Source organism: Perissodus microlepis, chromosome 13 (assembly GCF_051167445.1).
Source record: "Perissodus microlepis isolate ML-2025 ecotype Zambia chromosome 13, ASM5116744v1, whole genome shotgun sequence".
NCBI lineage: Eukaryota > Metazoa > Chordata > Actinopteri > Cichliformes > Cichlidae > Perissodus > Perissodus microlepis.
The window spans coordinates 15,433,069-15,446,318 of record NC_140473.1 but is presented as its reverse complement, the minus strand read 5'-3'; the positions used below and the strand labels follow the sequence as shown (position 1 = coordinate 15,446,318).

Here is a 13,250-nt window from a genome sequence, read left to right as displayed (position 1 = left end):
ATCATTTTACTAGCCGCTAAAACTGTTTTTAATATATCGCTCCAATAGTATGGCTATGCCTTTTTCACAGCAGGACGTTATGACACGAACACAGGTGTTATCACCTTAATTATGATTCACACCTTAAAAGCATAAAACCTTCATTAAAGTTGTTAGAAACACCTGTGTTTACCTAACATTTCATGTCACAATGGCGGCTTTTCGCCGTGGTCCGCAGAGCCAAATATTCAGTTTTTCATAAAAAACATAAATAAATAAAAATGGCAGATATTTGGCTAGATATTTTTATATAGCTTCACTAAAGTGTGTTGACAAAATATTAGAAACACGTTTTAGTATAACCCGGTGGACTACAGTTTAACGCATCCCTAATGTGTACACTTTAAAATTAACTTGGATTAATTTTATTTAAATAGTTTGATCGCACACTTCATGTTAGACACATGATAAAGGCAGAGCACTAGACTGTATTCATTTTAGATAAATGTGTGTTATCAAAAAAAAGTCACAACTGAGGATGTAAATGGCGATGTAAGGAGGTGGTCGTATATACTTAGTCTTGCTAGATATCAATAAAACACGTGTGTTTCTTTGAATAGTAACAGACTGGATTACAGATATAACTTTATGTTCTGGCTTTGGCAGTGTGTTAAACTGCCGCAGCCTTCTGGTTTCAGTGTGACTGAATTTAAATTTTAAAATAAAATAAAAAAAGATATGTACAATTAGTTTGGGGTGAAAAATTGCAACATAGGTTTCTCTATGGCAAAAATATTAATAAAATAATAATTTCTTCCATTCATTCTGGTTTTCAGATATTGTGCGCAGTGACATTGCACTGGACAAGCAGAAGGGCTGCAAACTGGCCAGCCATCCTGATATAATGCTGGAGCTGCAGAGGGAGAAGGCAGCCACCACCCAGCTTGTTCTGCTAAAAGAGCAGCTGTCCAACATCTACAGCAACATTACAATAACAGGTAGGAGATCACACACACACACAAAAAAACACAGACACGCGCGCGCACACACACACGCACAAAATAGGCCTTTTTTGGCACTTATTCATATCCTGGCGTATTGTCTGCAGTTTGTTCATACACATGCATGTGCACTCACATGAGGTTCAAAGCACACCAGTGTAAACCATCAGCTTTCAGAATGACAAATGTAATTTGTAAAGGAGGAATGTAAGGATGGATATAGGGGTGCAGCAGCAGGCAAGTAAACAGAGCACTGACATTTTCGCTGGTTACAGTTAACTCAACCTGACCGCAGAAGGAACTCTGACGTCTTGATGTTGGGTGGGCTGCATTTCTTATCTGTTTTCCTTTGTGATTGATTGGGATGGAAATAAGAAGCTGCAGGAGAGGATAGTAACAGAGGTAAAAGTAAAATATTGGATTTATGTTTTAAAAGTATTGTACTGCTCAGAAAAGTCCACAGACTTGGAGTTAGTAATAAATTGGCTGCATCTGTCAGCAATAATTAATTCATGCTGTTTGTTTGGTTTCAGAGGACTTTGGATTCAAAATAAAATTGTAGTTGATTACTAGGAAGGTTAAGTCTTATACACGCCCTTTTTATCTTCGTTAGCATCTTGAAAAGTCAGTGGGTTGGAATTGTGTTTTGGGTTGGTGGGATTTTTTGAACCACCCAAAAAAAGAGTTTCAAAACCTGTAAGTTCTTTTGGAAAAGTAATGTTGGACTTGGGAATTAGCAGGGACCTGAGTTGAAGGGAATCATTAGATACAGTGATGTACATGACCACGTGTTCTCTGTCTGGAGACATTAAAAATATTTGACCATGCGAATCTTAAAGTCATTGATAAATTATGTAAAGAATCCAAATATACGTTAATTGAACCCCGTTGAATGTGCCACTAATATTTTTGGTCATAACATGCAGAGAACAAAAAAGCCTTGCATGAGTTGGTCTACAGAGTATTTTTCATGTATTCAGACTGTACTGCTTCCCTGGGACAGACCCTCTGTGTGTTGCTGTGTGAGTGATAGAGGCAGATATGAAGACCATACATCAGCTGCATATTTTCAAATAGTCTCAAGTGCAACAGTGAAAACACAGACATATCGCATTTATCAAAGTAGGCAAATACACAGAAGAAGAATTTGTACCTGCTCGGGTGTGGGGTCAGTTCACAAGTTCAGGTCAGGAGTTATTTACTGTAGCACCCTATCATTAATACTGATCTGTTGACTGTGCAAAAAAACCCCATGGCCTTGCAGTATTTCATTGTATCACTGCAGGAACTGAAGATTTTACACAGAGTTCCAGCATTTTTGGACATCTACTGCGCATGAGAGTTTGAAGTTTTTTGGGGGGTTTGTTTCTTTGTCTTTTTTTTTTTAACAGCCAGATCTATTGTTGATCAAACATGCTGGTAGCAATTACGTAATTATATTTTCTTGCATTGTTCTCATATGGTGCTCATATGAATACAAATTTAAAGACACAGTACGAGCAACTAGTAATGTGGATGTTATGGCCGAGCTTGTTGAGACATGCAACTTATATAATTTCAGAAAAGCATATAACATGACTACTGTGCGAAACTGTAAGATCAGCAGAAAATAGTGTTGGAGTATCCAGTTCTGCAGTTCAAATCTCAACAAATACTTCTTACACACACAATGTTGTTGTGATGCATTGACATCATTTGCATTATCATTCTGGTATTGTCTGAGTTGCTGTTTCTTTAAAAAGAAATAGCCATAATCTTAAAAAACATGATCAGGACACCTAGTCCCAGTCTTACATGTAGTATAGTGCTAATGTTGCTCAAAATTAAGACCACATTTCCCATAAACCCTGCTGCTTCCTGTCACAAAGAGGATGTTAGCAGCAGCAGCTGCAGCATAGAGGAGAGGCAACAGCTTGTCTCTATGACTAAAAGATATGTTATTTTATCCTGTAAATACTGTTTTCAAACTGTATTTAAATTTGCTGAAGCAAGTTGATGAAGTATAATCTTAAAATATTGATACATTTAACCTTTTGTGAATATGAACTAATTGTTATTTTCCTAGATTTGAGACATTTTAAGTGTTTGGGACTCATGGAGAATCATGTCCTTTTAAATGGTAAAACCTCAGTTTTGAGACCCATACGGTAATGCTAGTTTTACACAGGTGCCACATTTCTTATCAGACTGCACTTAATTTAGCGAAAGACACTTTACTATACTGTAAAGTCTTTTCACAAAAACATCTAATTTTTCCAAACACAGGCAATAGCCTCACCAATTTCCTAAAAGCAATTATTTGAATCTATTAAGGAAATTGGTGAGGCTATTGGTTTCTTTTTAAGGTTCAAAAACAAAAAATGTGGAACTGAGCAACCATTAGTTGAGAAATAAGTCACCAGAATGCACGCTGATGACACTGAAAAAGTCCTGAAAGTGTGAACATGTTTGTGTGTAAAGTCCAATCTGTGCAGAAACTTCATCTCTGTGCTGGAGAGAAACAGGGGTTCTGAGGCACTAAGGATGTGTTTAAATATGGTCTGGTAACAATTAGTCAAGCTCTGTGTGTGTGTGAGGGTGTATGTGTTTGTGTGGGTGGGTGGGTGTGCTTGTGGTGTGTGTGTGTGTGTGTGTAAAGGCAGGTGGTGTTTTAAAGACCTTTAACAGTCTCTCTCCATCCTTTTCCACTCACCACTGTCTGACCTTTGGCCTAGGCTTGTTAGAGCTATCAGTAATGGGGCCACTCTGAGTTTACATGCGCACACACATTCAGCTGGGGCATGAAGTTGAGAAATTACCATGACCTTAGACAAGGCCATGGCCAGCGTCATTTCATGTCTCTCTGCAGGAGAATATTCCTCCATCAAGGATCACTTCCTGGACCTTTTTCTCTTTTTTTTTTCTTTACTTTTTCTTCTCTAACTCTATCAGTTTCATTTTCTTCATAACACAACACCTCTCTTATATTTACTGTTAGTTTAGCTATTCCGATTTCACATGAGGATAGGCATGTTTTACACTGAATGAAGCGGCCAGTCCGTTCAACTTGGGACATTGAAAACCTCGTTTATGTATTGAATACTCAAAGGATAAACACAATTCAATTTAGGAATTCCTATACTGTGTTATTCTTGTCATATAAAACTAGAAGATCAGTATTTGTGAATAGGAACCAGAAGAAAAAATCTTCCAAAAACAGAGAAATCTGAGAAGCAAGAGTGAAGAGGAGGACATTGTCAGTAATGAGGTCTGCAGCTGCTTGCAGGAGAGTGAATGGAAAAGCAGTTTTCTACTTTACTCTAGAAGTATCAATGCTCTTGAAATGTTTTCTTTGACATTAAATACAAAAAGAACTCATCTAATCAGTGTTTTTATAGTTCTAGCTGAAAACAGCTGCACTAATGGGAAAAAACTGCATTGTGCCTACACAATTTTATATATATACAGGGAGTGCAGAATTATTAGGCAAATGAGTATTTTGTCCACATCATCCTCTTCATGCATGTTGTCTTACTCCAAGCTGCATAGGCTCGAAAGCCTACTACCAATTAAGCATATTAGGTGATGTGCATCGCTGTAATGAGAAGGGGTGTGGTCTAATGACATCAACACCCTATATCAGGTGTGCATAATTATTAGGCAACGTCCTTTCCTTTGGCAAAATGGATCAAAAGAAGGACTTGACAGGCTCAGAAAAGTCAAAAATAGTGAGATATCTTGCAGAGGGATGCAGCAGTCTCAAAATTGCAAAGCTTCTGAAGCGTGATCATCGACCAATCAAGCGTTTCATTCAAAATAGTCAACAGGGTCGCAAGAAGCGTGTGGAAAAACCAAGGCGCAAAATAACTGCCCATGAACTGACAAAAGTCAAGCGTGCAGCTGCCAAGATGCCACTTGCCACCAGTTTGGCCATATTTCAGAGCTGCAACATCACTGGAGTGCCCAAAAGCACAAGGTGTGCAATACTCAGAGACATGGCCAAGGTAAGAAAGGCTGAAAGACGACCACCACTGAACAAGACACACAAGCTGAAACGTCAAGACTGGGCCAAGAAATATCTCAAGACTGATTTTTCTAAGGTTTTATGGACTGATGAAATGAGAGTGAGTCTTGATGGGCCAGATGGATGGGCCCGTGGCTGGATTGGTAAAGGGCAGAGAGCTCCAGTCCGACTCAGACGCCAGCAAGGTGGAGGTGGAGTACTGGTTTGGGCTGGTATCATCAAAGATGAGCTTGTGGGGCCTTTTCGGGTTGAGGATGGAGTCAAGCTCAACTCCCAGTCCTACTGCCAGTTTCTGGAAGACACCTTCTTCAAGCAGTGGTACAGGAAGAAGTCTGCATCCTTCAAGAAAAACATGATTTTCATGCAGGACAATGCTCCATCACACGCGTCCAAGTACTCCACAGCGTGGCTGGCAAGAAAGGGTATAAAAGAAGAAAAACTAATGACATGGCCCCCTTGTTCACCTGATCTGAACCCCATTGAGAACCTGTGGTCCATCATCAAATGTGAGATTTACAAGGAGGGAAAACAGTACACCTCTCTGAACAGTGTCTGGGACGCTGTGGTTGCTGCTGCACGCAATGTTGATGGTAAACAGATCAAAACACTGACAGAATCCATGGATGGCAGGCTTTTGAGTGTCCTTGCAAAGAAAGGTGGCTATATTGGTCGCTGATTTGTTTTTGTTTTGTTTTTGAATGTCAGAAATGTATATTTGTGAATGTGGAGATGTTATATTGGTTTCACTGGTAAAAATAAATAATTGAAATGGGTATATATTTGTTTTTGGTTAAGTTGCCTAATAATTATGCACAGTAATAGTCACCTGCACACACAGATATCCCCCTAAAATAGCTAAAACTAAAAACAAACTAAAAACTACTTCCAAAAACATTCAGCTTTGATATTAATGAGTTTTTTGGGTTCATTGAGAACATGGTTGTTGTTCAATAATAAAATTATTCCTCAAAAATACAACTTGCCTAATAATTCTGCACTCCCTGTGTATATATATATAAAATTGTGGTGACAGAGATACAAAAAGCTACACTGTTTTCTTTACTGTTAAAATTTAAAAGCAGAGTCTGTCTTTAGGCAATACTGAATATGAATATTATGATATGATTTCTTATACCTTTTGCAAAAACTGCATAAAATCAATATTTGTCATATTCAATACAGCCCTACCCAGACACTGAGGTAATAGTATTATTTGGTCGGTTATTTTATGTTTACATGCATGAATAGTTACAGCACCGGGGGAGGAAGTATCTTGATGAAATATGGCAGTTGATTAGCAGTTGATTTCCTCATGAAGGCAAGATGTCAAACTCCAAGATAACTGGCAGTTTTGTGGTCCTTGCTAAAGCCAGCTGTTGCTTGTTGGAGAAGCTAAGAATGAAGATCACTGCAGAAGGAGTAAAGTTATTAGGACTTTAAATTAGTAGTGTCCCCTGCACAAACTATTGCAAAGAGGAGTCATTATGTGATGGTACATAGAGATGAATTTGTTTTAATTGAGTGTAGTGAGACAAAGATGACCACTTCATTTGATCAAATTTTGGTCTGAGATGACACACTTAAGAATATTATTTTAATGTAAGATGAGTCAAATGTTGGCTTCATGATCTAGCAGATGGTTTGGAGCCTGACATCACAATTTAGCCTCTACTCTTTCTCTGTTTCTTAGTCTGATCTCACACTCGCAGTATTAAGTGACATGAATGTTTACGGGATTTAATCAGTTGTTAGGTATACGCAAACGTTACTGAGAGTAGATCAGACACTAATACCATGAGCCTCTCTCTGTAAGTTGGCACAGTCAAGGCTAGAAACCGCTAACAGAAAGATACATAGCTCCCCAGGAAACATGAGAAGAATGACAGAAAAGTGAAATATGTTAATGTATATGTAATGTATTCTTTTTCAACAAATGTGCTTGTGCACTTGATAAAGGTCATTATGCTTAAATGAAATCTTGGCCACGTAGTTTATTTGGCGTGTGTACAATTCTACCTAAACATGAAGTCTACATGTAAAACTGAAGGGTTTTTTGTCAACGACTGTATGTTTCAGTGACTTAGTCAGTGTTCAGATTCTGAGTTGCAACATATGGGAGAATAGAGGAGAATTTCACTGTATGCATATCTCAAATGTTCCACAGAGTTAGAGGATAGCCTTTCTAAGCCTGCTAGAAAATATGAACAGGGCTGGACATGCAAACTTTGATTATTACTTTTGACTGTTTTCATTAATACTGTACACACTGCTGCTTGTGAAACCAGCTGTACTTTTGTGTACACACTTGATGTAAAACTGCACATCAAATGTGTAAACACATATTGAAATATTTCACCCCAGCTCAGATATCAAATCGGATTTTTTGTGCGAAAAACTCCTATTCTGTGTGCAGTACAACTGTGAAAACTGAAATGAAATTCTTGACAGAAAGCGTATTGAGACACTAACATACAGGAATATGTTAAAAATCTGGAAAGACAAACATTAGGAACAGAACGGGGAATTCACTGAACATCTGTGAATGGCTTGAAAATGTTTTCATCAAAACAAACCGGCACAGCTGTCTATAGCCTCTAGTTATAACTTTCTCTTTTTAAAAAATCAAAACACATTTTCTCGCAGCACTGGGAAACATGCTCTATTCTTTGTATTTGTTCTGCTCACCAACTTCTCCCAGACCTTTATCACTCCTCTTCTTAATCGTATGCTTTAAACTCTTTCGTGAGTGACCAGAAGTGTTTCTCCAACGGCTTCCTTATCTTTTTGTTTAAAATTGCCTCAGTTAGTATGTTCACACTTTGCGTGAACTGTAATGGATTTGGTTTTTGGTGTTGCAGCTGCTTCAGTACCTGGACCATCTTTAGCTCACTGCTGAATACAGATTTATGAGAGTTTCCCCTGCCAAGTTTCACACGGTAACACTACATTGCAGCCAGTTGCCATGTCAGCAGGAGAGTGAATATAATCTGCTTTGATTTGTATATATCCATAATGATATTATTAGATATGAGCAGCTATTGCGGTTCTTGGACAGAGTGGAGGTAGTTGAAAAAACATTAAAGGTTGTGTGCATATTTTTTCATGCAACGTATTGCCCAACTGTTTACTTTATTGTACTATTAAAAGAAGAGATGCTAGAACCCTGCTGTGTTGTCCTGCCAATAGCTTAAGGGAGTCAGAAGCATAGCATTTCTTTTCACAGATACGTCAAGTGTGAGTTTTATGTATTTTTCTGCCTTCAAACTGCACTCACACTCAAGTTTGTGTTGAAGAGGTTTTGCAATAGTAATTTCACAAATTTCAATTAAATTCTTTTGCATTTTTAAACTTTTCATTTATTGCAAAGAAGAAATATTTAAATTGGACTGTTTTGTGTTGTTCTGCCAATTCAAGCAGTAACTGCAAACTGGACAAAGCCTATTATGATAATACCCAAAACCCCCCGAAATAAGCTTTTCCAAATTAGCGTTAAATTCTGTTTGAAATTCAGAATTGTTTTCTGGTCTCAGGTTTTACATAATAGCTTTTTTTTTTGCAGTATTACATTAGATGCAATACACACACTTATGAAAGCGCATTAGAACCAGACTGGGGACAGTACTGTTGGTATCCACACGCTGAAATCCGGGCACACACTTGATTTCTGGACTACAAAAGTCAATATTTGTCTGACAATGGCCTGCCTGAAAACCAGTTAACAAAAACAGGATTTATAGTTACAAAAGGGATCCACGTGTCAAAAAAAAAAAAAACACCATAAATTTAAAGTGAGTAGTAAAATTATTAATGTCTTCATTACTTGCACACCTTGAGCAAATTTTCTGCACTTTAGTTACCTATTGGCTTAAAATGTATCCCATCTGCTTTTATATCTTTTGAAACAACACATGCTCTTTTCTTTTGGGTTTTTGTTCAGAACCATAACCTTCTTTGTAGTTTTTTTTTCATATATATTTTGTGGCTTTCAGGGATTTACTTCATTGCATTTGTCCTCTCGGTCACCATGTGTATCATCTTAGCGCAGATGTGTTTAAAGTCATGTTCATTTTAAGTGTATCTGTAATAACAACCATTCTCTAAATAACTTGCATCATTAGATTATTCGTGTTCATGTGCACACTGAAAAGATTTGGATCCAGACTTAAACCCTGCGGCACACCACTGCAACCAGTTTCACACACAGAGCCATTTACAGCATAACTCAAAGTAGTGAACTATCTATAGACAAAGGAGCTCAGTCAGAACATGACTACATGTGAATTTGTGTGACCTTTTTTTTTTTATGTGTGTTTGGCTGAATTTATAACATGCTTTTTTCTCATTCTTACATGTCAGTTTACAATTATCACCAGTGATGTAATCTCAGCGTGACAAACTTTTGATTGCCATATAGCCTACTTTTTTTCCTTACTCTTTCCACATGGCCTACACAGATCCAGAAGTGTCTGTTTTTCCTTGATCGAAAGAATACCCAGTGTTTAAATCATGGATGGACATAACATGTAATTCCATGTGTTTGCAATATGCCCCGAGACAAGTGCCAGCAACCTGCAAACGAATGTCATTTTAATAGCCTGATGCATGGGAATTGTTTGAAAGCAGTCCTTCCTCTCCCGTGATTGTTTGGCATGACATCCAACCTCCACATTTTTCTTCAGAGCTCTAGAAAACATACGTTTTGTGTCAAATTTCAAATCATGGCACTGTGTTCTTGACTGCTTTGAGCAAGCTTGTACCAGTGGGATGGCTCTGTTGCTGGAATGCTGGTACCTCTTGAATATATGTGTGTGTGTTTATACAGACTGTAAGTGTGTGTATGTGTCAGCTCCTTATGGGTCCAGATGAAGTTGTTATCCCGAGGCAGAAAACATGCCTCCTTCATTACCAGTGAGACACATTTTATTTCCTTAATTTGACTCTTAGGCTGTCATCCGTTATTTATGAGATTACCCTGTGTGTGTGTGTGTGTGTGTGTGTGTGTGTTTGTGTGTGTGCCTGTCCATATGTATTCATTGTGTGTACAGTTTGCACTGGAAATAGGGTCTGGTAAGGGGCTAAAAAGCTGTAACTGCTGTTTAGAGAGGTGATTTGACTTGGTGTTTAAGAATGTTACGCTAATGTTTCTTCTCTCAACTACTTACCCTGGAATTTAACACACTCATTAGCATCGCACAAATGTTGGCAACCTTGCTACATGCGTGTGTGTGCTCCAGGAAAGTGTCTGCTATTTCTTGTAGCGAGAGAATACAGTTTTGTCGGGGCTGAGCCGTCATCAGTACGTATCTAAGGAGTTGAGTAAATTTTATCATGAGTACATAAACACTGTTCTTTTATATTACATTTTTGTATTAAGAAATTAAAATAAAATATTTTCATATGTTTTACCTGAATAATTTTAATTATTTTTTTTTCCTCCTACATTCTGCTTAACGTTTCTGTAATACTTAGTTGCAGTGGTAAATGTAACTTTAGATATATAATATATATGCACAGTTGCAGAATATGGATGGGACTACTTACCACCTTTTCAGACTGACATTCTTCCTCTAGTCTAATGTGATTTGCACCCAACGGTTTTTAACCATAATCATTCACATTATTCCTGTTGGATAAATTGTTTCTTTCCCCTCTTTGGTTCATACTTGTGTTCATACTTCAACACTGGGGATATTCAACTTATTGTGTCATCGTGCACTAAACCCCATCCCCCCCAAAAAACGTTGCTTGCATACATGTTTGGCATGTTTTTCTTTGGCCACTTGTGAATCCTGTTTAATTCTGTTCCTTTTTTTTCATTTGGAGCATATGTTGGATTGTGTTGGACCTTGTCAGAGGCCATCTATCACTCCATGGTGTCCTGCTGAGTTGGAGATTCACAGCACAGCTCTCAACTCTCAAAATGAGAAAACAAGAGCATGAGTGAAGAATAAGAGAGCAGAGAGAAGGGGAAAAAAATGGGGAATGAATAGAGTGAGAAGTGAACCAACAGACTGATCAAAACAGAAGTATAAAGAGCAAAACGAGAGCAAAACTTGAAGATGAATAAAACATTTCAACTCATGTGAGACCTCCAGTTTTTCTCTAGAACAATCTTTTACCATCTCAGCCAGGCCCAGCACTTAAGATCCATTGCACAAGCCAACACCTGTGGTGTAAACTGTGCCTTCAAGGTTGAGCAAACCTGTAAATGTTCAGGGGTCAGTAGCTTCACAAGTGTTAGATTTCCCAACAGCCTCAGAGCACAAATAACATCTTCAAAGCACCCTTCCAAAAACATCTTTAATAACTAGGGCGTTTCCAAAAATCTTTCACAACCCACTACACAGCAAATCCAGCATGTCCAAATTAACACTGTCGGATTTGATTTCAACACTATTAAAGTGTCTATATGGGTCCACACCAGAAAGTGTTAATTTAACTCTTTTTGGAGAGTTGGTACGTTAACTCTGATTTAGTGTTAAACACCAAATCTGTCTGGAGTTGATAATTTAACACTTGGTGTTAAGAGTTTATATATTAACTCTCAAAGAGTATTTTAGTTTAACTACGTAAGAGTTATCTTCTAATTAATTCTAAAAAGCGGGGATTTTACTGTTCTGAACTTCTAGAAATTTCTTTTGGAAATAAACATTTACTAAAAAGACACAATGGTTTTTGAAAAACATTTATTCTGAACTGTGCACCACAATTTCAAAACATTTTCTGAAAGATGTAACAGTGTACATGTTCTCACTTTCATTATAATTTTGTTTATCAAAAGGTGTGACATAGGTGAGCTGGTAAATGCAAATAACAGCATTCTCATCACTTATTTCTTCAATACAATATGCATGTCCTTCATTCATCACTTTGTGGAACTTCAACGCACTTCTGCTCTCCCCCATATTCCATCTTCACAAGCATATCCTATGTGGAGATTGAATAAAAATTAGTTGACACTAATTAATGGCACAAATAATCCTGTAATCAATTGCAGCACGGTAAAAAACAAAAGAATCCTTTTTGAGCCATTACTTGTGTAAAGTATTTTCCCAAAAGACAAGGACACAGGCAACAGGTAATACTGAACTAAATGTAAAACCTCAACCTTTTTCATTTTTACCTAAACTGTGTGCAGAAAACTCTGGAGGGATCTAAATGCTAACGCAGAACCCAGTCAGGACGTCTGCTACTGCTTCACATTCTAGACATTGTTTTAGGTGTATTTGACCAAAGGTTTGACTGAAAATTCACATGCAAGCTTTTTTTCAAGGCTGTAGTATTTGCCCGCAAACAATACCTTTCAGCTAGCTAAAACAGAATATTATGCTATCACCGAGCAACATGGCTAATGCCTTCCACACAGCTTTGTCTCAACTCCAAAGAGCCACAGAAGTAAAAGCTAATAATAATAATTGAAACAATCTTTGAAAAAATGACTTACCAAGCATGGCAAACAACTCAAATATGTAGAGCAAAATGTTCTGAAACGGCTTCACTTCAGCTTCGATTGGAGCCTATGGTGCTGGGGGCGGAGTCTGTGAATTTACTCTATTGGTGTCATAGCCCCTGTAGGAGTTCAGAGTTAAGAGGTCAAGAGTTAATGTTTCCATTGTAACACCTCCAGATTTGACATAGAAACACTCATTTTTAGCACTCGATTTTAACTACTATCATTTTACACCTCAGAGTTACATTAAAAGAATGTGACTCTACTTAGAGTAAAATTAACTCTACTTTTGCAAGAAGACTACTAACACCAAAACATTTAACACTTTTGAATTTGCTGTGTAGCTTGTGTCAATTTCTTGTTATCACTGATGGATGGAAATCAGGACAGTCAATTTTTATAATGATTTTTTTTGGCATGTTTATAAAAATACCATATTATATTGTTTCTGATGTACTTCTATTTTCATAGCTTAAAAGAAATCACAGTTGCCTTTAGGAAACTATTAAAAAAACTTGTTATCACTAAGAAAGGAGGGAAAACACCGTAATTGAGAAAGTATGTGTCTCCTTGTTGAAGTGGTTAGGAAATAAAGGGCAAGTTCTACCTGCTTCAGGGGCCTTGCTGCTGGCTGTCCATGACCTTTGACCTGGACATAAAAAGAGGACATCTAGGTGCCTTAGAGGGATGTGTAAAGAAGCTACTTCCTAAATTTTTATGTGTAAATATATTGTTTTTGAGGTGGTGTCTGAAGACCCTGTTATTTGTAAAACAAAAAACAAAACAAATGAAAAAATGCATAATATTCTTGATTATG

The 13,250-nt window shown here is 37.5% G+C and overlaps 1 protein-coding gene and 1 long non-coding RNA gene across 2 annotated transcripts in view; one reads left to right on the top strand and one right to left on the bottom strand.

The window, feature by feature from the left end:
- The window catches only part of hpse2 (heparanase 2), a 52,759-nt gene that overhangs the window by 2,506 nt on the left and 37,003 nt on the right, over positions 1 to 13,250 (top strand). The window contains exon 3 of the mRNA XM_084949482.1: positions 816 to 977. Coding sequence (XP_084805608.1) covers positions 816 to 977 — 162 coding nt within the window. The remainder of the gene's footprint in view (positions 1 to 815; positions 978 to 13,250) is intronic.
- Positions 11,653 to 12,630, bottom strand: LOC146374914 (uncharacterized). Its single transcript, XR_014802023.1, has 2 exons — positions 12,428 to 12,630; positions 11,653 to 11,910 (listed from the first exon to the last, which is right to left on the bottom strand). It is a non-coding gene; the product is annotated as an uncharacterized LOC146374914 (long non-coding RNA).